This window comes from Kogia breviceps, chromosome 3, assembly GCF_026419965.1.
Source record: "Kogia breviceps isolate mKogBre1 chromosome 3, mKogBre1 haplotype 1, whole genome shotgun sequence".
Classification (NCBI taxonomy): Eukaryota; Metazoa; Chordata; class Mammalia; order Artiodactyla; family Physeteridae; genus Kogia; species Kogia breviceps.
In genome coordinates, this window is record NC_081312.1 from 15,262,888 (window position 1) to 15,287,074 (window position 24,187).

Consider the following 24,187-nt stretch of genomic DNA (forward strand, 5'->3'; position numbering starts at 1 on the left):
GTGATACAGTTCATGTGTTTATTCTCCTGTCAGTGGACATTTGGGTTCTTTTCAGTCTTTTGCTATGATATACAAGTTTCCAAAGATGTATACTTAGGAGTGAAATTGCTGGGTCATAGAGAATTTATAAGAAAATGACAAATTGTTTTCCACAATGGTTATACCATTTTACAAACCCTGTTGATCTACATCCTCTTCAGCACTTGGCATTGCGACACTTTTTATTTTTGTAAATATAGTTGGTGTAAATGGTGTCACATTGTCTTAATTTACATTTGTCTAATTACTAATAAGATTTACCATCTTTTCCAATATTTTTTGATTTTCAGCATTTCCTCTTCTATCAAACACAAGTTCATATCTTTTTCCTATTTTTAGAGTTGTTTCTTTTATTGTTTTATGGAAATAATTTTATATACTCTAGATACAAATGATTTGTAATTTTTATGGATTACAGATGCCTTTTTTTGAGTTTGTGAGTTATTTTCTTAATGATGTCTTTTGCTGACTAGTTTTTATTTCAGTGTAGTCAAATCAGTTTCTCATTTTTTTTTTCTGAACAATGCTGTTTTATATATTAAGGAATTCTACTTTTTACTAGGGTCCAAAAAGATATTCTCATGTATTTTATATCTAGAAGTTTTAAGGTCATCAAAACATTGTTAAATGGGAAAAAAATCTTTTGTCATATTGCTACAATTTATTGAAGAGATTTAGCTCATATTAACTTTGTGTTAAAATATACCCTAAAATAAATTAGAAAAGACATGGGATCATTGAAACATAAATATTTCAGTCTATTGCTTTATCCTCACCAAGAATTATCATTCTGTTCTCACTTAAATTAGGAAAGCTTCTATGACCATTCTAGCTTGCTTTGATAAATCTTTTCTCTGAGATGTTAGTCCTAACTGATGACATACTGTTTAGGCCTTAACTGTTCTTTTATCATTTCCTATCATATGTCAGTTATTAATAATGAAGGGACTTTGAGAACTTATAATCCAATTTATACTAAAATGGAAATGGAGTCTAAGAGAGGTTAACTGATGTGCTCAAGCTCCTGTGCTATTAAGTAGTCAAGATGACACTCAAACTCTAGTCTTTTGATTTCAACTCTAATATTCTTTACATCAGACTTTTTGTCCCCTTTAATGAATCGTAAGTGTTGGAGTTCATGCCCTCTCAGTCTCCTTCACTACTCTTCTTCCCTCCTCTACAATCTAGCATTTCAACTCAAGTGTATAGGCAGAGTAAGGGAAAATATGATCTTTCTTTTTTTTTCCCTTTCTTTCCCTTTCTTCAAATACCTAATGAATGTTTACTATGTATCAGGCATTAAGGATGTATGATAAACAAGATACAATCCTGTCCTCAAGGAGCTTATAGTTTATTAGAGGAGTTAACAAGTAAATAGACTATCACATTTGAGTGTTATAATCACATGGGGTAATAACGGAATTCTGGAAGCATGATAAGAGGATATGTATGGTTGGTCTTGGTGAGTCATGGTCACTTCTTAAAAGATGTGATATCTAGGTTTACTTTTAAGATAAACTGTTTATCATAGTTAGATAAACAGTGCTGGTTATTGAATAATTATTAATAAAGTCACTTTGATTAGAAATAACTGGCTTCCTTTAGTCTTATTCCATAGCTTTCTTGTTGAATTGCCTCGGTTCTTCCAGAGGAATTGATCTTTGAAAAGTCACAGAGAAAATCATTTGGAAGTCCTTACAGGATTTATCTACACCTCTCTTGGAACTATCACCCAATATAGTCAATTAGAATAGGTGCTCAGATAGCTCTTCTTCATTTGCTCTAAACATAACAAAATTAGTACACCTTAGAAACTTGGAATTTTATTTGCTGAAATTTCTGGTTTTACCTTTTTAAGTCCCTCTGTTGCCTAAGAGTATGTACAGGGCACCATCAAAGGAAGTAATAGCCAGAGTCCTCTTGACAGGCAAATAATGCATTCTCTTATAAGAGGGATGGGACTAAATCTTACCTTATTGGACCTGTGGAGTGAATTGTGGCAAGTTACCCATCTAGAAAGTTACTTCTGTTAAGCTACATAAAAAATTGATTCTTAAAAAAATAACATTACTGTCAGGTAGCAGTAAATTGTAATTTATATAGTTTGGGTCAAATCTTTTATGCTTTGATTAGATGACTATCCCTAAATTCATGGCCAAGGTGAAGGTTTTTCTCCAGTTTGTAATTGAACTTTGCCATCCTGAAATACAAGCCTTCTGTAACTTCAAATAAAACTTCTAAAACATTATCAAAATGAAGCCAAACATTCTTGTGTTTACTGTACTCTAACAGGAACATATACATGTTGCCAAATATCAAGTTTATCTAAGCAAGATATAGAAAATGTATTCTGAAATTAGAACCACAAAAATGGTTCCTATCATTGCACAGACTTTTAAAAAATTAGCCAGAAATTTAAACGAATCCTTTACAGTTGGAGAAGTCTGGTATATAACACCTTAACCAAGTGCTGCTACTTAACATCACTAGTGATAGAATTGTGGTGCCCCTTAAAATGATATATCCAAAAGGATACAACATTGCCTGTACAAAAACACATCTGAATCTAATCATGAAGAAACATCAGACAAACCCACATTGAAGGACATTATACCAAATATATAGGTTTAAAAAAATGACTATAAAAGATAGTTGTTGGGACAGCTGGATGTATTTTATTTTGGTTAGTATGGTATATTACATTGATTGATTTTTGTATATTGAACCAACCTTGCATTCCTGGCATAAATCCCATTTCGTTATGGTGTGTAGTCCTTTTTATATGTTGCAAATATTTTGTGGATGGCTTAAGCTTTAAAAGGATCTTCGCAGCTAAGGCTGAGAATAGTGGGGGAGGAGATTGGTCAATATCACTTAAGATCAAAGGTGTCAGGCCAAAACATTCAAATATCTGAATATAAAAACAATTGATCCCCTTGTAGCTGCAGGCTTTTCTCAAAGCAGTAAGATAATGCTTCACAGCTCTTGTGGTTCTTATCAAATTATATTGTGAATCAGCAGAGGAAAGATTTACATCCCTTGATGTACACTCATTCATTTGTTCACTCACTGAATTTCTGAATTAACATTTTTCCCCCTTGATCATAATTAAGGTAATTAGAAGTAGGACGCATTGGTTCAGGCATAGAAATTGTTGTTTATAGTGTTTTTTTGTGTGTGTATTGGCATTTGTTTATCGATTTAAAGGTATATTTTTGTTATAGGGGCCAAGTTTAAAAAATACATTGGCCATTCAGCTCATGTAACTAATGTCAGATGGTCACATGATTATCAGTGGGTTATTTCTATTGGTGGAGCAGATCACTCTGTCTTTCAGTGGAAATTTATTCCTGAAAGAAAACTAAAAGATGCTCTTCACATAGCACCCCAAGGTGAGTAGTACAAACTGCCTAAACAATTTCTCTGTCAAATAACTCTTCAGTAACCCCCAAATAACAATTTTACTATTGAAACATACACAAGCCTCGTATGTTAACAGTATAGATTATTATTATTAGTGGAAATTTTAAATAAAATATTAGGTCTATATGTTTAAACTCAGATGTCACAGAGCATGGGCTACAAAGTACTTTTGATTACACTTTAATCTATCAAATGATGAGTAAAAAACATGCATTAGTAAAACAAACATTTAATGTATTCTCTGGGAGATGGTTATCTAGGTTTCAGTATGGTTTTTTTGACAAAGAAAAATTATCTAATGTCAGTTCATCTGTTGCATACAGTATTTTCTAGCTATTTTTCATGTTAATTATAGGTTATATTCACTTATATTTGCACAGACATTTAAATTTGATGTAGCGGTCATTGGGGAGCCAGTGAAGGGATTTAAAGGAACTATTGAGTTTGCAGTGAGTGGAGAGGAAGATAATCTGTAGTACAGTTTACTGACATCTGTGTCACTTGAATAGGTAATTTCATTTGCTTGTTTTATGGCTTGTCTCCATGTCAGTTGGCACAGTCAGCTCTTAATCATTAATTTTATTGTGCTGTTTTGAGAATGAATCTTCTTTAAACAGGTAATGTTTCATTTTTTTAAATTACAGAAAATCTGGCTGACTCTAATAGTGACGAATCAGATTCAGATCTGTCTGATGTTCCAGAACTGGACTCTGAAATTGAACAAGAGACACAGCTCACCTACCGTCGGCAGGTAATTTTTATTACCACATGATTTTTTTCCTGAAAAATTCTAGTTTCTTCTTTATCTTGCTCCCTGTTGTTTACTCATCTATTGTTATCTTTTGCAGTTTTTAATTTTCCAAGAAATGTATGGCTGTTTCCCCCTTTAAGAGTTAAAGTATACTTGTGTAAAATGTTATTTGTATTAAGTGCTTGATATACTAACTGTGCCTGTATTGCATTTTATTGTATATTATATGTGCTTTTTGTCACAGTACACTTCCATTTATTTCCTTTAAAATGCTCTCTTATGAAGCATAAAAATTTCATGGAAACTAAATATGTATTTGTCAGTGTGATACTTAGAAAATGTAAATACGTTTGTCTTTCCAAGGAAGTAAATTTCATAAAGAATCTTCCTATTGAAGACAGTTGTTAAAACGTTAGTGATCATAGTAACCACAATGTCTGAAGTTACATTAGGAATCTATAACACCTTTATAAATTTATGTTCTAAGAATATTTCTACTTATGTACATTATTTAAAGGTTTACACGGAAGATCTACCTCAGCTTAAAGAACAATACAAAGAGAAACAAAAAAGTGGTACTTCTAAAAGAAGAGAGCGGGCTCCAGGAAATAGTATTCGATTGCACTTTGTTCACGGGTACAAAATGACTACTTTTCATTTATGTGTTTGAATTTGGGTTCACATTTACTAGCTATGTGACTTTGAGCAAGACACTTAACCTCTCTGTGTTTCTGTTTTACCATCTGTAAAATGGAGATAACAGTACTTTAAGGTTCGGGTGAGGAGTAAATAAGTCAATACTTGTGGTGACTTAGAATGTTTTCTGGCACTATATAAGTATTTATTAAATAAAAAATTAATTTGTCGTATGAAAATTTAGTGTTATATTTATAGAAATGGATCTCTTTAAACAAAAAACTAAGTGAAATGTAAGAGATTATCATCTCCCCTAAATATGTCTAATTTGTAATGATATTGTGGCTTGTTTTGGCCGAAGCATTTTGGCCTGTATAATTTCAATAAAATACAGTTTCTGGATTCTCTTAGAATATCTGGCAATACAGGTCTCACGTTTTATCCCAGGACAACAGTCTCCAGTCCAACTCTTTCCTTCCTCTCACCTAGTAATCATTGTCTTACCTAGCTTATAATGTTTTCAAGAATTTGAAAAAACCCAGATTTATTTAGTAAAAATATTTTTCCTCCAGTGTTAAAATAGACAGTATTTCTTTTTGTTTGTTTGTTTGGAAGCATTTTTTGTGTGTGTTTTGTTTTTATTTGGAGTATAGTTGATTTACAATGTTGTGTTAGTTTCAGGTGTATAGCAAAGTGAATCAGTTGTACATAGACATATATTCACTCTTTTTTAGATTCTTTTCCCATATAGGCCATTACAGGGTATTGAGTAGTGTTGCCTCTGCTCCTATTCAGTAGGTCCTTATTAGTTATCTGTTTTATCTATATTGATCATTTTTGAGAGGATTTGACTACTTGTTTTCTGGATATGTATAATATTTTTAAATTGTTGTTTAAACTTATTTTTGTAATATATATTGATATATTTTATTCTCATGGTTGAACAGTGTGTATAAAAGTATACACTCGGAAAATCTTCTTCCCACCTCTGCTCTCCCAGCCATCATTTCCCCCCCACCCAAAGGGAATCACTGTTACTTAGTTTCAGAAATATTTATGTATAATACAGTACAAACAAATACAAATATATATTCTTTTCTATACCCTTTCACATGTAAAAAAGCAACTTTTTGCTTTATAGTATACAAATTTAGTATTATGCAAATAGTAGTGTACAATATACACTTTTCTGCACCTTTTTTCATTGAGTGTTGTAGCTTGGATTTAGCTATTTATAATCAGAGCAGTTCACAAAAGTTTATGGGATCTGAGATATTTGTATTTTTAAAAATTGTTCAGTATCTTGTAAAGCTGGAAATTGAATGTCCTCTGTATAGTCCATATTTATCAGTAAAAGGCCAAAGTTAATGTTATATGATTTTTCTATATTTAGTTACAGAGGTTATGACTGTCGAAGTAATCTGTTCTATACTCAAATTGGTGAAATTGTGTACCATGTGGCAGCAGTGGGTGTAATTTATAATCGACAACAGAACACACAGCGCTTTTACCTGGGTCATGATGATGATATTCTCTGCCTGGCTATTCACCCTGTGAAAGACTATGTGGCAACAGGCCAGGTAGGTCCTTTGAAAGACTATGCGACAACAGCCCAGATAGGTTAGACCTTCGTTTGGGTTTAAAGTTAAGTTAGTCCATTTTTTTCCTTATCTTTTGTATTCTAGGAAATAAATTCTTTAGAATGGGATTTTATTTTCATATTACAAATAAAACTTTTCTCTTATAGTTTTCCTTAGAGTTTTATTGTTTTACTTATTGTAATTTGAATTTGGAACTATGAGCTCTGGCTTGACACCTTTCTGTCGGGATAATATTAATTTTTTTAATTTATGAGTAAAAATTACAAAAACCGTAAAGACTAGAAATCTGGTTTTTAAATTATTTTAAATAATATAAGTTATCTAAGAAATGTTCTGTGACAAACAGGATGACTGTGTTTTTATTTTACAATCATGATTGTAACATATTCGGGTTTACTAAAGTAGAAAACACAGAAAAGTCATAACTGATACCTCTCTATATGGATATTCTTAGAGAAGGAAGGGAAAGGGTGATATTTATAAATTCTCACTGTGTATAAGCACTTTACTAGTTTCTTAATGTATATTTATTTTATTCTCACCTCACCTCTATGAGAGTAAAACCATTTCCCCCAGTTTATAAATGAGGAAGTTTAGGTTTAAAGAAATTAGATCATTTTCTCAAAGATCTCTCAGCTAAGAAGTGGTAAAGCCTAAAGCCCTTAGTCTGTTTGGCTTTAAATACTGCATAAGTATACCTTCTGGGATATATTGAGGGTGGGGGTAGGAAACTTGCATCATCCTATGTAGCTTCCCTGAAAGGAGAGAAAGCTCTTCCCTTTTTCTTTCTCCCATCTTCCCACCCTCTGTTTGTACCTCCCCTGAACTCTTTCTTTTCTCCTTCCTTTCCTTCCCTCCTTTCTTCTATTCATTCAAAAACATTCATAGAGCATGTGCTGTGTACCAGAAAAGACTCTGGGAATATAAATAAAATACCTTGCCATGGTAAAATATTCATACTCTGTGGGGGAAGACAAACACACAAGAAAATTGTGATACAGTATCATAAGTATAGATCAGGGCTTCTTACCTTGGCACTGTTGACATTTTGGGCCAGATAATTCTTTATTGTAAAGATAATTGTATTTTTGTGTATAATGCCATCCTGTGCATTGTAGGATGTTTAGCAGCATCTCTGGCCTCTATGGACTAGAGGCCAGTAACATCACCCACCCCAGCTGTGACAACCAAAAATGTCTCCAGACAGCGTTTGGGAGGCAAGTCACCCCCTGCTGAGAACCACTAGGCTAGAGATATGTATAAAGCACTCTTGAAATATTATAAAGGACTGATATATGGTGCCTAATGGAATCAGAGAAACCCTCATAGAGATGATGACATTTGAGCTGAGTAGTTTACCTGACAGAGGGGAGGTTGAGGAATGTATTTTAAGTGTGTCATATCACGTGTAACAGTGGGGAAAAACATAAAAAAATAAAAATACAACTTCTTTAAATAACTGTGAGCAGCGCAAAGTATTCAAATCTTAGAGTGCATGATGGGCATTAGCGGAAGAACCAATTAGATGGGTTGGCAGGGGCCTCAGGGGCACTATTTACTTTCACCTTTAGTTTATATAAATGGTTCCTCTTAAAACACAATTATGTACCCATTGTGCTGTGGCAAGGAGTTTGGACATTATTCTGCTACTACTGGAATGAAGACTGTAAAAACTGGTCATTTACTACCATAATTCTGGAATTTTAGGGAGTTTGGGCCAAGTTAAACTAAAAGTCAGTATGCCCACAGGACATCCCTGGATATCCAATGACCTCTTCCTCTGCTAGGCTTTTAGCCAGAACTCTAACAGAAAGACAGATTAGGGGAATTCGCTGGTGGTCCAGTGGTTGGGACACTGCAGGGGACCCTGCTTCCACTGCAGGGGACCCGGGTTCGATCCCTGATGGGGGAACTAAGATCCCACAATCCATGAGGCACAGCCACAGAAATAAAATGGATTAACAAGAGAAAAACAAAAAGTTTATTAGCAGGTGCAATTCATATCACTTGGGAGAAACCTAAACCAAAGGTAACTCAAAATGGTTTAGAACTCCAGCTTATATAGAAAACAGTAGATCTGTAGAGAAAGGACAGGACAGAGGAAAGCAGTTAATAACTTAGTGAAATATTGACTGATTGCAGTATTGTTTTTTGTTATGTCTTTATATAAAACCAATCACAAAATTAACAGTAATTGGCAGCTATATTAGTTATTTCAGGAGTTGCCTTCATAGGCAAAGTTATTATATCTCTTAATCTGTATAAAGAAAGTGATTACTTGAGTCTAAAGGAATAATTAAGAATTAAGTTGTGTTAACCTGCTTGGTGCTTTAACCCCTCTGCATCTTGTTTACACCATTATCCTAGCCTAGAATATACTTGCTTGCTTCTCTTTTTATCTAAGACCTACACTTTTTGAAGGCCCGCATCAAGTAGCATCTCTTCCATGAAGATTTTCTCTACAACCTTTTCATCCCCATTAAGCATGTATTACCAGATGTTCTTATTTTAACGGAATATATCTTGTTTTCCCAATGAGTTTGCAAAATTTGTCTAATTGTCTTAGTGCTCATTGTACCTAGCATAGTAATGCTGCCAATAATAGATGCTTGGTAAGCATTATCTTTATTGATGAAGTATAGGATGAGGTTTAGGAGCTACGTAGTTGTAGAACATTCCTAGAAACACTGAGCCTAGTCTCATTAGCTTTTCAACAAATGTAAGGGAAAAATGTTGATCACATATACAGTCTGCTTTATACTTTTTATTTGATAAATATTTATAGCAAATGTGACAAAGGCTGTTAAATCTCCTGTTTTGTTTCCTTTTATAGATATGAAAATAAACAATTTAATTGCATAAAATGACTTTTATAATTCTTTCTGTTTTAGGTAGGTAGGGATCCCTCAGTTCACATATGGGACACAGAGACCATTAAACCATTGTCGATATTAAAGGGCTGCCACCAATATGGTGTCTGTGCTGTTGATTTCTCAGGTAAGGCAGTTTTCTGTCTCAGTAAGAATGATCAAAATGCAGAGGCAGTACTTGGCATTTTAGTATAAATTAGTGTTGCCTAAACTTGTCATTTAATAGTGACCTTCACAATTTTTTATCAAATGTGCATACTGTTGTCCTAACCAATCAAGGCTCTGAAAGTGTGGGTTTGCTAGCTGTTTTATAATAATAATTTAATGAGTGTAATTTTAATACCCATTATTATAAAGATGTTTCTATTAAAATAAAAAATGTCTGCATAACCTCTGAAACCGTCTCAGTTATACCACTAGTGGTATGTATTTCCCACCTTGAGCAAACCTTGATCTCATTTAATGTTTTGCAGCCACAGAGTAAACTTTGAAAATGTTTAGGGTGAAAGCTAAGAAAGAGGTGAGAACTGAAATATTTGTTGTATAACATTTCTATGAAGTGACAATTCCAATCTGTCTTATCAAAATAATTTCAGATCATGTTAACTCTTTGCTACATATATAAAAGTTTAACAACTACAGATAGCTCTACAGTGAAAGCTGGGGTGTGGGTTGGGAAGAGTGGGGAAATACCATTAATAGAGAATTTTATATTAAGAAACAGTAAATTTGTGCTTTCTGCTGCTCTGACTGAAGTGATGGTGAATTGCTATAGTTTGTGGGGGAAAATGTATATACACATATTAATATCTGCCAAAGGTGAAGAAACTGAATAGTAAAGGAGTCAACGAGAAAAATACCACTGGTAGCAATAACTTACTAGTTGAGGTTTGCAGAAAGTGTGGCAGAGTGGCAAGTGTTTTATTATAGATTGCCTTTACAACCTATAAACATATGCACACCTGCCAGCATGACTGACTTAGCACAATCTCTTGTCTAATAGTCATTACTTGTTGCTTGATGGTAGTAACAACTAAAATAATTGACCTTCACTACAAACAGTCATATTAAACAGCAATATGTATTTGTAACCTGTGTCTTTTGCATTTGATTCACTTTTTGTAATCCCTATGACTTCTTATAAACCTTTTTTTTTTTTTGTGGTACGCGGGCCTCTCACTGTTGTGGCCTCTCCCGTTGCGGAGCACAGGCTCCGGACGCACAGGCTCAGCGGCTATGGCTCACGGGCCCAGCCGCTCCACGGCATGTGGGATCCTCCCCGACCGGGGCATGAACCCGTGTCCCCTGCATTGGCAGGCGGATTCTCAACCACTGCGCCACCAGGGAAGCCCCCTATGACTATCTTTTTTCTACTTTTCTTATCTTCCTCCTTTCCCCTTTCTTAAGCTGGTAGAAGATGAGGTAAGTGAAGTCAGAGGAAGAAGTCAGCAGATAGGTTTAGATGCATTGAGAAACTATTCTTCCCCCTCCTTATAAATTCTGCTTTTTGTTTCATAGCTGTATGCGTGCCTAACATTTAACAGTATTTTATAAAATTTTAAATATAGTGCTGTGGTATCAGAATATGTACTGAGTGTTTTTTATCTTCTGAATGTTAATGATCAGTCTATCTCTGTGATTAATTTTCATAGCGGATGGGAAACGTCTGGCTTCAGTTGGAATAGATGATAGCCACACTATTGTGCTGTGGGACTGGAAAAAAGGAGAGAAACTTTCGATAGTAAGGTAGGGAAAAAACTTGATATCACATTGGCAAAATACTGAAATTACCTTGGACTTAAATTTTTTTTTTTACTTATAATGGTTTTTAAATCAAGGAAACGTAACTTTTTAAATTGTTGCCATCTTTATTACCATTGAATAAATAGTATAATCGTGGTAAAAAGACAAATGATTTCATGATTCATTTGTAGGTTTATCCCTTGTGAACACACTTTTTAATGTAACTGTAATGATATTCGAAGTAGTGATGATCAAAAATCTCCATTTATAGGTAGAGTGAATTCCACTGTAAGATAAGCTATTCTGTAGTCATTGAAAGCATGATAAAATACTCATTTTATATATTTGAGTGAAAGGAGATACATACACACATGTATCACAAAGAAGTTATAGATTATTTTTATTTTCTCTGTTATAGTTTTCATTTTCTAAATTTTCTACAGTGAGCATTATTATTTCTATAATAATAATAAATATTAGCAATTGCTTTAAAGGAGGAAATAGTCAACAGTTTGAGACTATTTTTTTAACTTCCTATTCTCTAAAGTGATACATAAAAGCACTTTTAAAATATAGATAAATGCTTTCTTCAGAGTATATAGACAGGACCCAAATAAAAGATAGTTTAAGAGGATTTTGTATTTGGAAAGACTATATTAAGCTGTAACAGAGTACTATACAATTTTTTTTCTTTAACTCATTCATGCCACAAATGGCATTCTCTATGTACAGTACTATAGTAGGTGCTATCCAAAAGAAGTTCAGTTCTCACTGTTCCTATCTTTTAAGATTCTGTTGAGAGGAGTTAATAAATTAAAATAATAACAAAATAACAAATGTACAAACGCATGATTACGTAGCCTAAACCTAAGAGACAAGTGGGCCAAGCATTTAGTAATGGAGTAATCAAGATGGGGTATGGATTATGCAAAAGGTTATTACAGGAGAGATTTATCTTCAGAGTTAAAACATTTTGGTATTTATTTCAGAGGAAGTAAAGATAAGATTTTTGTTGTAAAGATGAACCCGTATGTACCTGATAAATTAATTACTGCTGGAATTAAACACATGAAATTTTGGCGTAGAGCAGGTAAGGACGTGCTTCTTTTTGCTCCTTTGAAATTTAAGAAACTATTACTTTTTTTTTAACAGCTTTATTGGAGTATAATTGCTTTACAATGGTGTGTTAATTTCTGCTATATAACAACGTGAATCAGCTATACGTATACATATATCCCCATATCTCCTCCCTCTTGTGTCTCCCTCCCACCCTCCCTATCCCACCCCTCTAGGTTGTCACAAAGCACCAAGCTGATCTCCCTGTGCTATGCAGCTGCTTCCCACTAGCTATCTGTTTTACATTTGGTAGAAACTATTGTTTTTAAAAGTGATTTGGTGTTAAGTACAATGTGATATCCTAAATTGGATCCTGGAACAGAAGTTTCATTAGTTGAAAAATAGGTGAAATCTGAATGGAGTCTGGAGTTCAGTTAATAGTAATATATCAGATATGTCGGTTTTTTAGTTTTGACAAGTAGTCTGTAGTATTGTAAGATGTTAATGTTATGGGAAACTGGGTGGGTGAGCAGTATATGAGAACACTCTGTGTTATCTTTGCATCTTTTATGAAAATCTAAAATTCTCAAAAGTGAAAAGTTTATTTTTTTAAAGAATGATTCACAGTTGTCTTGATACATTTTAAACAAAGTTAAGATTTATTTTATCATTATTTATTGGCTGCATTGATATAGTATTCATATTTGCAAAAGAATTTAACTTATGAGATTAATCAAGTGATGTCCAAACTTCGTTCTTCTGTTGAAGACATGTTTTTTAGTCTAAACTAAAATTGAGAAATTGTGTCAAAATTCTTTGTGCTATAAAATTATATAGAAATGGAATGTTATATTACTTTAGTCATTTAGTAAATTAGTGACTGTAGAAGTTCATATTTTAAAATTAAAAAGTCTCTTTTCCAAATCGAATAGCGTACTTATAAATTCCAGCAATTTGACAGTCTTAGTACACTTAAACCTTTCAGATAAAATACATAGCTATAGAGAGAAGTGAGACATAGGTTAGAAAAGAATAGACTTAGTGAAGATATTTTCCAAGTTGAATTAGCTTTCAAATTGTAAACTACATAGGACATGAGTCGATTTTCAGACTTGTTTTAATACTTTATCACAGACTCATTAGATCATAGTGTATATACATTTACATAGTAAAAAGAAGTATCTTCACATTTGTAATTTTCATTTCCATTCATTTAAATGAAACTTTTGAGTATCTTAGTCACTTGGAATTGCAAATACCCAGCAAGTAATGCTATTATTGCGGTTTTGAAAAATAAAAAAACTATAAGTTTGTCTGAAATAAGAGACTTAAAGAAAGTAAATAGCCTTAAAATGAAAAGATTTGCAGTTGAATAACTTTTTTCTTTAACTTTGATTTGACATAAAGTAGACCTGAAACTGAACCATAAAAGGATAAATGTTAAGACTTTAGTGCATTTCAGCATTCCTCACTTTGAGGTTCTGATCCAGAGTTTCAGTAGTCAACTGGGAAATAAGGAACCACTTTATTAATCTGAATAAATGCCATCTGTCTACCCTCTAAATGCATAGATTTATGTAAACTAAGTTAAAGATGACTTAGGACTGAGGCTAAAAGGGAGCTTCTTGCCTCCTATCCCAGATATAGGCTTTGAGAATTGCAAGTTATGAATTATTAATCTCTAAGGAATTTGAACTCTATTCCATGGTAGGTATGACCTTGTACAATACAAACATGTTATGCTGTGTGTATCAGAAAACTCAATAATGATTATCTAAACCAGAGGTGAAAAACTCTGTAAATGGGCAAATAGTAAATATTTTAGACTTTCCAGACATAGAGACAAAATCAAGGATATTATATAGGTACTTAGAGAACAAGAGAGAAAACTCCTGCCTTGCCGTACCCAGTTTGCACCCAGTTGCCATTAACTGGAGACATTCCCTCCAAGATCAGCCTGCTGCAGTGAACAGGACTTGCAGGTTGGGCTCTGAGGAGACCATAGTCAGCCTCACTCTGCCCTAGTGACACACTAATTCTAGTGTGTCTTCTCCTCCTGGAGAGCCCTACCTTCTCAACTTGGGCAGATGGCCAGAGGCAAGGCAACTCCTGGACTGTGATTTCACTGCTGGGTGCCCAGCAGTTGCCATAGCAAAGTCCTCAACTTGTGGATGGTGACCAGCTCAGGCCCTAGGCAGCTGCTAGTTGGCAGCCAAAAGTCAGGGAGGCAGGCTCTGGGAGCAGAGAAGAAAACCAACGTAGCCACTGCAGCTGTGCTCCTGTGGGCACTGAACAAAAACAGGTGATGGCAGGATTTGGCCTACAGCCCATAGTTTGCTGACCCTTCTCTGGATGGATAATCTGTGCTCTAGGTAAACCCAGTCCCCTCCACTTGTGCACTAGATCCCATCTCTCACCTATTCAAGGACATGATCCCAATTCTTCTTCCCTTTCTCTCTTGCATTATCAGTTTTCCCTCTCTACCAACTCTTTCCCTTCAGTATATAAATGTGGTGTTATTTCGCCATCTTAAGTAGGTAAAAACAAACAAATACACTGTTTGAGCTCTACCCTCCAGTTGCTAATCAATTTCTCTTCTTACCTATGTACTAAAACACATCCACACAGTTGTTTACACTTTAAATTTGTGAGTTATATTCTCCTTCTTTTGAGAGAAGTCTAACCTGTTTTATTCCCTTCACCACTTGACTTAACTGCCCTTCCAAGTGCACTAACAACTCTGGCTGCTATGTTAAGAAAAGACAATCTTCTGAATACATTTGGAATATGACTATTTTTCATCATCTTCTATGTTATCACCAGACCCATGCCACCGTTATCATTTGCCCAGATGATTGAAATAGCCTTCTAACTCTTTTCATCCTTGCCGTTATGCAAATTACCCTCAACCCAGAAATCAGAATGAACCCGGTAATAAGTGATATGCCAAGTCTTGTCATTCCACCACCCAAATGTTTTTCATCTCATAAAGAGTAAAAGTTAAATCCTTACAATGGCCTGTAGTGCTGCCTTTGACCTCTCTGACCCCATCTCCCATTACTGCCTCCCTTACTTTCTTTGCTACTCCATACTGGCCTCCCTAGTTGTTCCTTGAAGATTGTTGTCACGTTCCTGCCTTGGGGCCTTTGCGTTTGCTGATTCCTCTGTCTTGAAAGCTCTTTTTGCATGGCTTGATCTTGCTACCTCCTTCAGGTCTTCATGCAGATACCACCTTCTCAATGAGGCCTTTCTTAACCACCCTTCTTAAAATGGACCCCTCTCATTTCTTATCTCCCTTTTATGCTTCCATTTTCTCAACAGCACCCGTCATCATCTAACATCCTGCACATTTTACTTATTTGTCATATTTATTGACTGTCTCTCACCAGGAAGCTCCATGAAAGCAGGGAATTCTGTTGTCTTGTCTGTTTTGTTCATAGCTCTGCCCCCATCGCCTTAAATAGTGTCTGGTATCTATATATATTTCTTGAATAAATGAATGAGTGAATGAGTTCATTTGGAAAAATGGGCAAAAGATATCAATAGATAATGAATGACCAATAAAAATAGGAAAAGAAGATAAAGCTCATGAATAATTGGAGAAATGCAAATTAAAACTGCAATAAAATTCGGTTGATATTTCACATCCCCCAGTCTGATAATACCAAGTGTTCTGAAAGGTGGGAAACAACAGGAACTCCTTTCACTATTAATGGGAGTATATGTTGGTGTATCGACTTTGGAAGACAATTTGGTCATAGAGATGATACCTCTCATCTACATGCTGTTCCTTTTGCAAATACCCTATGATCATTCCTAGGCATTCCTAGAGAATCTCTTGCACTTTTATAGAAGAGGCCCTTGCAGGAGTGTTTAAAGCAGCATTGTTTTCAATAGCAAAATCTTGGAAGCAACTTGATTAAGTCCCCGTTAATAGGAAAATGCTGTATTTATATAATGGAATGCTATATAGTCAGGAAAATGAGTTTTCTAGGGGTACAAATCAACATGTATAAAACTCCACAACAAGTTGTTGGTGAAAAAAGCAGGCTGCAAAAGAATACATACAGGATATGTATTTATAGAAAATTTTAAACATGAAAAATAATGACATGTTACCTAAGAATTAAAAAATAAGTAGTAAAATATGTATAAAATATGTATAAGGGAATGTGTGAGAATAATCAAGATCACATTCAGAATAGTAGCTGGTGAAGAAGCGAGATGGGATTGGCATACGTTTTGATTGTTTAGTAATTTTATGTAAATTGATAATGGATATAGAAGAACTTATTGTATTTTTTTTACTTTTTGTATTAAATATGTCATAATATAATTTTTTTTAAACTAATCAAAAGACTGATTTAAACTGACTTAGTACATATTTTTGTTTATCCAAAAAGCTATGACCTGAAAGCAGCCATGGGTATGCCTGCCACAGCCAAGCAAGGTGTTGCCCAAGTCACTGATTGAGAGACCTTTATTTTTCTTTTTAACTCTCCTTACTGTTACATGTCTTTCTCTTTAAACAAGAAAAACAGCAGAAAAGAAATTTTATTGCTTTGAATTTTATACGTTTTGAAAGTGGTACTTTCATAATATTTTTTATGAACCAGGGGGAGGATTGATTGGAAGAAAAGGCTACGTAGGCACACTGGGGAAAAATGACACAATGATGTGTGCAGTATATGGATGGACTGAAGAGATGGCTTTTTCTGGAACATCCACAGGAGACGTGTGTATCTGGAGAGACATCTTTCTTGTAAAGACAGTTAAAGCACATGATGGACCAGTGTTCAGTATGCATGCATTGGAAAAAGTAAGTAACCTAAATAAATTTTAAGTTAAACATAGTTTGATCATGGAGTGCAGAACATTTTCACAAGTACAGGGACACTACCTTTCTACTTAGCTGAGCTACCCAATAATAATATGTGAGCTAGAGTCTTCCTGACGTTATTTTATTCCTCTTTTCAAACTCCTGAACCCAGAGTGAAATAGGTCTGCTGTTATTAAAAAAAAAAAAAAGTTTAACTTACTATTTATTAATCTTTTACTATGAGTCAAAAATTGTTTAAGTACTTTATATGTTATCACCATATCCTGTGAGGTTGCTATCATTATTTTTTTAATACATTTATTTGTTTTATTTGTTTATTTTTGGCTGTGTTGGGTCTTCGTTGCAGCGCGCAGGCTTCTTATTGCAGTAGCTTCTCTTGTTGCAGAGCACGGGCTCTAGGCACGTGGGCTTCAGTAGTTGCAGCACGCAGGCTCAGTAGTTGTGGCTCATGGGCTCTGGAGCACAGGCTCAGTAGTTGTGGCACACGGGCTTAGTTGCTCCATGGCATGTGAGATCTTCCCACACCAGGGCTTGAACCCGTGTCGCCTGCATTGGCAGGCAAATTCTTAACCACTGAGCTACCAGGGAAGTCCCATAGCTATTATTATTATCCCCTCTTTGTGGGGCACAGGCTCTGGATTCGCAGGCTCAGTGGCCGTGGCTCACGGGCCCAGCTGCTCCGCAGCATGTGGGATCTTCCCGGACCGGGGCACGAACCCGTATCCCCTGCATCAGCAGGCGGACTCTCAACCACTGCACCACCAGGGAAGCCCTATTATCCCCTCTTTTTAAAGGATGGGATTATGAAGCCTCCAGGAGAAGGTGATGAAAGTGGTAGAGCTACTTTATGGTTCCAAATTGCAAACTGTGTTTTTAAAGTCCTATTCTAAAAGTAGAATGTTTTGTGTCATGATAAATATTTTTTGCAAATTCCATGTTGATGTTTAAAAAAACCTAATGGATTCTATGCTAATTTCTGTTTTTTACAAGCTGTAACATTTGGCTATAAATATTCTTGCCTCCAGAGTTTTTCAATATAAAAGAAGGTTATTATTTTTTAAATATTTATATCTTCATTAACTTAAAACTTTTACTTTTGTAGGGATTCGTAACTGGAGGGAAAGATGGGGTAGTAGCTCTTTGGGATGACTCCTTTGAAAGATGTCTCAAGACCTACGCTATAAAAAGAGCTGCTTTGGCCCCAGGATCTAAAGGTGATTTGAGATTTTGAGATTTGTAGGAAAAAAGATTAATTGCTTATTAACATGGTGGGCACTGAGGTGGAGCACATGGGGTATATTTTTCCTTCCTTACTAGACAGGCATCAGAGTTCAGTAAGAGAAGCCACTTAACTGGATGCCAGAATCGTTGCTATCCTTTCAAAATCTATTTTCAGTGATACACATAGTAATATATAAACAAATACAAGATTATCAATGTTAATTTTTAACATTTTTAATTTTTCAAAGAAAATTGCCATGTGAGTGTCACATTTACCACCAGTCAGGGTATTGTTTTCAAACTTGGCCTTTTGTTTCATCTTAGTGTTTTGTTGACTCTCCCTCTCTAGCATTGCAGGCCCTTCTTTCTTTACCCTTTCTCATAGTGCGTTAAGGCACTACAGCACTCTGTCTCTGACCTCCAGGCCTTCCTGTATGCTGTCACTTTTGCCTTCTCCTCCCTCTTGCTTCCTCCAGTTACCTGACCATATGCTCATTTTTCAGATCTCAAACACTGTTTCTTCTAGAATGATTCTTTACACTCCCATCCCCTCTCCCCCTCACAAAAGGTTAAATTCCCTTTTGTTCCATTGTCAATATGCTCCTCACACAAGGTCTGTTTTCCTCTTTGTATGCTCTGTGAGGGCAGAAACTTGGCTCTATCACGTTTACCAGTATATCTCTGAAGCCTGCCTAGGGTACAGTAAACATAAATGAATTAATCTTAAATCAAATTGAATTAAAATTACTAACCAGAATATTGTACATGCTCTAAGAGGGTCAGGAGGTGGATGAGGGGCAAATGTAAAAGGAAAAGAAACAGTTGTCAGACTGGTAGTAGGGGAACTGGAATAATACAGAATCATGGAATTGTAGCATATAAATGGTACTTACTTTTGAGATTAGTAAATTGAATAATTGGGGAAAATGTGGTACATTTATTAGAATACTTAAAATATAGGAGAAAGCAACTGTGCAACATGATTTGCATTGTCAAAATAGCATCATTGGCAATATATACACCCTTGTATTATAGTAACTTCATACCTAGAAGAACATCTCCATTTAACATTTTAGGTCTTCTCTTGGAAGATAACCCATCTATACGTGCCATATCATTAGGACATGGTCATCTTTTAGTTGGCACAAAGAATGGTGAAATACTAGAAGTGGATAAAAGTGGCCCAATAACACTTCTGGTCCAGGTAATTTTAAATGTTAATATGCTTTCTTTTCCCTTTGTATACAGTTGATTCAATACATAAGAGCCAGCAGTTGGCAGTGGTGAAAAATAATGTTAAATTATTTAGGGAAATATTTGTTAATGTTAATATTTACAAAACAAATTTAATCATAGTTAAATGAGTAGTATTTGTAAATAATATGCACATTATCATGTAGAATAATTGCCAATATTTTCAGTAATTTCTTATTGCAAAGCAAGAAACCAATAGAAAAAAAAGCCAGTTGTAATTAATTTAACCCAGTCCATTTATTTCATATTTAATTTTATTTCTTTGAAGTACATTTGTTGACACTAAGGCAGTTGTTTTTCTATGAAACTCTTCAGTTTAGTTCATTGTTTCTCAAGTTTCTAACTTAGAAAAGTAAAAAATGAGTGTATGCTAAAATTTTAATGCTGAAAACATTTATCCATGAAAATATGTTAGTGATTTTGGAAATCCAGAAGTACAGACTTTGTGTGGTAGAAATATAACATAAAACAGCAGGATTAGCTAATCCTCAACATTTCCATCAGGAATGCTGTATTAATTTTTCAGGTTTACATTTCCTATGTATATTATGGTTTTTGATACTATAAAACACAGCAGGTGAGGTAGTATTTACTCTAATGAAAAATTGTCCTCATGCAACTCTGTATAGTAACACATTTTGGGTTTGCCTTTTACCCTGAAAAAGAATTATGTTCTTTTTTAATACAGACTGATTTCTTCTCCAACCCCCACTTCACTCCTGTTAAGACACCAAAGAGCACATGTAGATAAGAACATTGCACATGCTTTAAGGTTAACATAATATCCTGATGTAACAAGGAGAATTTGTAAGCAAGTAACAAAACATTTTATATTAAATTAACTGTCAAACTTTCATATCTTACTCTTTAATTTCAGTCACATGATATTCGTTTAAAGTAAAAAGATGTTAGAGTCATGGTGTTTAACATATTTATGCTCTCTTGGAAAATATAAACACAACTACACTTTTACAGATGAACCCATGGATGGACCTATTCAAAAATACAATTTCATAATTGTAAGAAAAGATTTTTAGAAGTCATAAATGACATTATTTTTTTAATATTTATTATAAAGTTTAAGATTTCACATATCTACTGTCTCCTAAATGTCAGGAACAAGACAGGATACCAGGTCTCACCATTACTGTCCAACATTGTATGTGAGGTCTTAGCCAGTCCAGTAAAACAAAACAAAACAAAAAACAATTAAAGGTGTACATGTTGGAAGCAAATGGATGACACTGGATGGATATCAGTATTTGCGGATATTATAACCCTATGCCTTGAATATTCAAGAGAATAAACTGAAAAATTATTAGAACTAATTAAGGAGTCCTACAAATTGCATATATGCAAAGTCAACATGTAAAAGTCAGTAGTATTTCTACATATCAGCAATGACCAGCTAACACATATGACACAAAATGGTACTCACAAAGAAAACTATATAGTAACCAGAAATAAAGATGGCTAAAAATATGCAAGATGTGTATTAAGAAAACTATAAAATTTTACTAAAGGCATAAAAGATGTAAATAAATTGTGCATGATCATAATCCATATCCTAATGAGATTTTTCACAAATTCTGGAAAGATTTTGTTTAATCATCTAGAAGAGAAACTATTCAAAAATAGTCAAGAAATTTTTGAGAAACTCTCTGTGCTAGAAATAAAGATAATATAAAACTATAGTAATTAAAAGTGTGGGAATGTATGTACACAGTAGAAGTGCATTCATGTATATACCAAAAAAACCCACGTACAACAATGTTTGTAGCAGCAGTATTCTGTGGATCAGTTTGGGGACTAGCGCCTCTTAACAATATTAAATCTGATCCATGAACGTGGATCTCTCCATTTATTTAGATCTTCTTTAATTTTTTTCAACAATGTTTTATAGTTTTCAGTGTAGCTGTCTTGTAGTTATTTTGTTAAAATAACTTACTCATATATTACTTCCAATAGTTTTTTGGTGATTTTTTTAGGATTTTCTGTATACCGTAAGAGATTATGTCATCTGCAAATAGAGATAGTTTTACTTCTCCCTTTCCAATCTGGATGCCTGTTATTTCCTTTTCTTGCCTAATTATGCTGCCTGGAACTGCCAGTACTATGTTGAACAGAAGTAATAAGAGTAAACATCCTTGTCTTGTTTCTAATTTTAGGGAGGAAGCATCTAGTCTTTTACCATTAAGTATAATGTTAACTGTGGATTTTTCTTCTTTGCCCTTTATCAGGTTGAGGAATTACTCTTTTATTCCTAGTTTGTTGCTTATTTTTATCATAAAAGATTGTGTCACATATATATATGGAATCTTAAAAAAAATGGTTCTGAAGAACCTAGGAACAGGACAGGAATAAAGAGGCAGACATAGAGAATGGACTTGAGGACACGGGGACGGGGAAGTGTAAGCTGGTACCTTACCAGTGGGAGAGTGGCATGGATGTGTATACACTACCAAATATAAAATAGATAGCTAGTGGGAAGCAGCCGCATAGCACAGGGAGATCAGCTTTGTGCTTTGTGTCCGCCTAGAGGGGTGGGATAAGGAGGGTGGGAGGGAGACGCAAGAGGGAGGAGATATGGGGATATATATACATGTATAGCTGATTCACTTTGTTATACAGCAGCAACTAACACAACAATGTAAAGCAATTATACTGCAGTAAAGATGTTAAAAAGAAAAAGATTGTGTCATTTGTCAAAAGCAATGAGTATATTGCATTAATTGATTTTTGGATTTTAAACCAACCTTTCATTCCTGGGATTAATCCCACTAATCATGGTATATAATTCCTTTTATATGTTGTTGGAATAAGTTTGCTAGTATTTTGTTGAGGATTTTAACATCCATATTTATAAGGGATATTGGTCTGTAGTTTTTTGTGTCTGTCTGGTTTTGGTATCAGGATAATATTGGCTCCATAAAATGATTTAGGAAGTATTCTGTCCTCTTTGATGGCCTCTTTCCCTAACCACATCCAGCTCTTAAACTCCATTAATTGCTCACTGATTACTCTATTGTTTCCAACATTTTCCTGGAGAATAAATTCCTTCACAAGCTAAACCAATCAAATTCAGGCTTCTTAAAAGGGACAGTTCCCTAGGTTACTGTTTGAGATTTCTTCTGAAGTTAAGCAGTCTCTTCCCGTTGTCTATGAAATTTTCCTGTTTTTCCTAGACAGACTAGCTGGCCTTCATTTTAGCCACGTCCAGTGAGTCTGTCAGTTGCCTCCCAATTAACTTTCATCACAACCTCCATTGTTTTCAAGAGCACCTTTAGGCTTCAACTTTTCCACGTTGTAGTAAATGAAGTCAGTTACTTTGAGAAGAGGCTAGGAGCTGTTTTATGGCTTGCCTCTCTCTCTCTCTCTCTCTCTCCCGGAAGAATTTCTGATCCAGGGCTCTGTAGTTGAGGGTGAAAACAGTGGAATGCTTCCTTTTTCTGAGTGTCCCTTGCTTTAGATCTCAGTGCTCAGTTGGTGGGGAGGGAGCAAGTAGCCTCAGATCTTCTTGAGTTGACATTGAGGCCCCAGTATTTTTACTGGCCACTGCACCTAAGATAGAGACTCCATCTCAGAATAGGGGGTGGATAGAAGGAGGGAGCTCCCACCTCTCAGCAGCAATCACCAAGAATTTAGCCTCAATAGCAGGTAGCTAGGGGCAGGATGAGAAATGCTGACCCCTGCCCCTTCTGGGAAGAAAGCTCCCCTAGTGGCTGGGGAGAGAGACAGCCCTTGTTCTTGGTTACATCAATCTGGTATGGAGTTTTCATGTCAGTGAGTGGGGAAGAGGGAGAAAAGGGGTGTCTCGGTTCAAATACAGCAAACTCACTGTTCTTACTGAATTTTAGCAGATTTTCTTGAGTAAATGTTTCTTCATTTGTTCTATTTCCTCCAAACCATTTCCAGAGACTTAAGTTTTTAAAATAATTTCTACTAGTTTCACTGGTGCACAGGTCTGCAGTACTCCCTTGCTCTGTCACGCAGCAAGTCCCTCCTGTATGGCAATTATTAGCATTCCAGGGCAGCCAGTTTCTATTTTCTCCACATTAAATGTTGTAGGATTTTGAAGCTAATTTCAATAGCAACTTGATTATATTGTAACTGTGGAGATAAAATTGTTACGAAGGTATTTTAAGGTGTATTCCAAAGATAAAGAGAAGAGTTTTATTAGATTTATCTAGTATTCATTATCCTATCATTATTATATATTATTGAATGTTGTCTTTAGCTTTCTTCTAAATACAAGTATCTCTAGGTTAAATTGATCTTAACTATGTTTTATTTACAGGGACACATGGAAGGAGAGGTGTGGGGTTTGGCTACACATCCTTATCTGCCCATCTGTGCTACTGTAAGTGATGATAAGACCTTAAGAATATGGGATCTCTCTCCTAGTCATTGTATGTTGGCTGTCCGGAAACTTAAAAAAGGTAAGTGTCTCTCAGACTTGAGCATAAATCAAATTGTCACAATTTTTTTAACCCTCACAAATGTAAGAAAGCAATAGTAAATATATAAAAAACACTTAAAATATTTATTCTGTGTCTACTTGCTCATGATGGTATATGAAGGAAATTAATTATACCTGGTCTTTGCTTTATGAGACCTACTATGATTATGCTTACCCTGAGTCAGTTTTTAATATCATTTTGGAAAAAAGAATATAGGATGAAAACAGAAGCTAAGTTTTCTTTTCTTTATGACTATGGATTATATATAATTCAGAATCAGAAACCAGAAAAGC

The 24,187-nt window shown here is 34.8% G+C and overlaps 1 protein-coding gene across 4 annotated transcripts in view; it reads left to right on the top strand.

Moving 5' to 3' along the window:
* The window catches only part of EML5 (EMAP like 5), a 175,754-nt gene that overhangs the window by 84,454 nt on the left and 67,113 nt on the right, over positions 1-24,187 (top strand). For all 4 annotated transcript variants that reach the window (XR_010839438.1, XM_059059510.2, XM_067027919.1 and 1 more), the window contains exons 11-21: positions 3,264-3,431; positions 4,107-4,213; positions 4,731-4,849; positions 6,243-6,429; positions 9,342-9,447; positions 10,973-11,066; positions 12,053-12,153; positions 16,736-16,938; positions 18,062-18,173; positions 19,257-19,384; positions 23,732-23,873. Coding sequence is in view for 3 of the 4 variants with exons in the window: in XM_059059510.2 (XP_058915493.1) it covers positions 3,264-3,431; positions 4,107-4,213; positions 4,731-4,849; positions 6,243-6,429; positions 9,342-9,447; positions 10,973-11,066; positions 12,053-12,153; positions 16,736-16,938; positions 18,062-18,173; positions 19,257-19,384; positions 23,732-23,873 (1,467 nt within the window). In the remaining variant the exon portion in view is untranslated. The remainder of the gene's footprint in view (positions 1-3,263; positions 3,432-4,106; positions 4,214-4,730; positions 4,850-6,242; positions 6,430-9,341; positions 9,448-10,972; positions 11,067-12,052; positions 12,154-16,735; positions 16,939-18,061; positions 18,174-19,256; positions 19,385-23,731; positions 23,874-24,187) is intronic.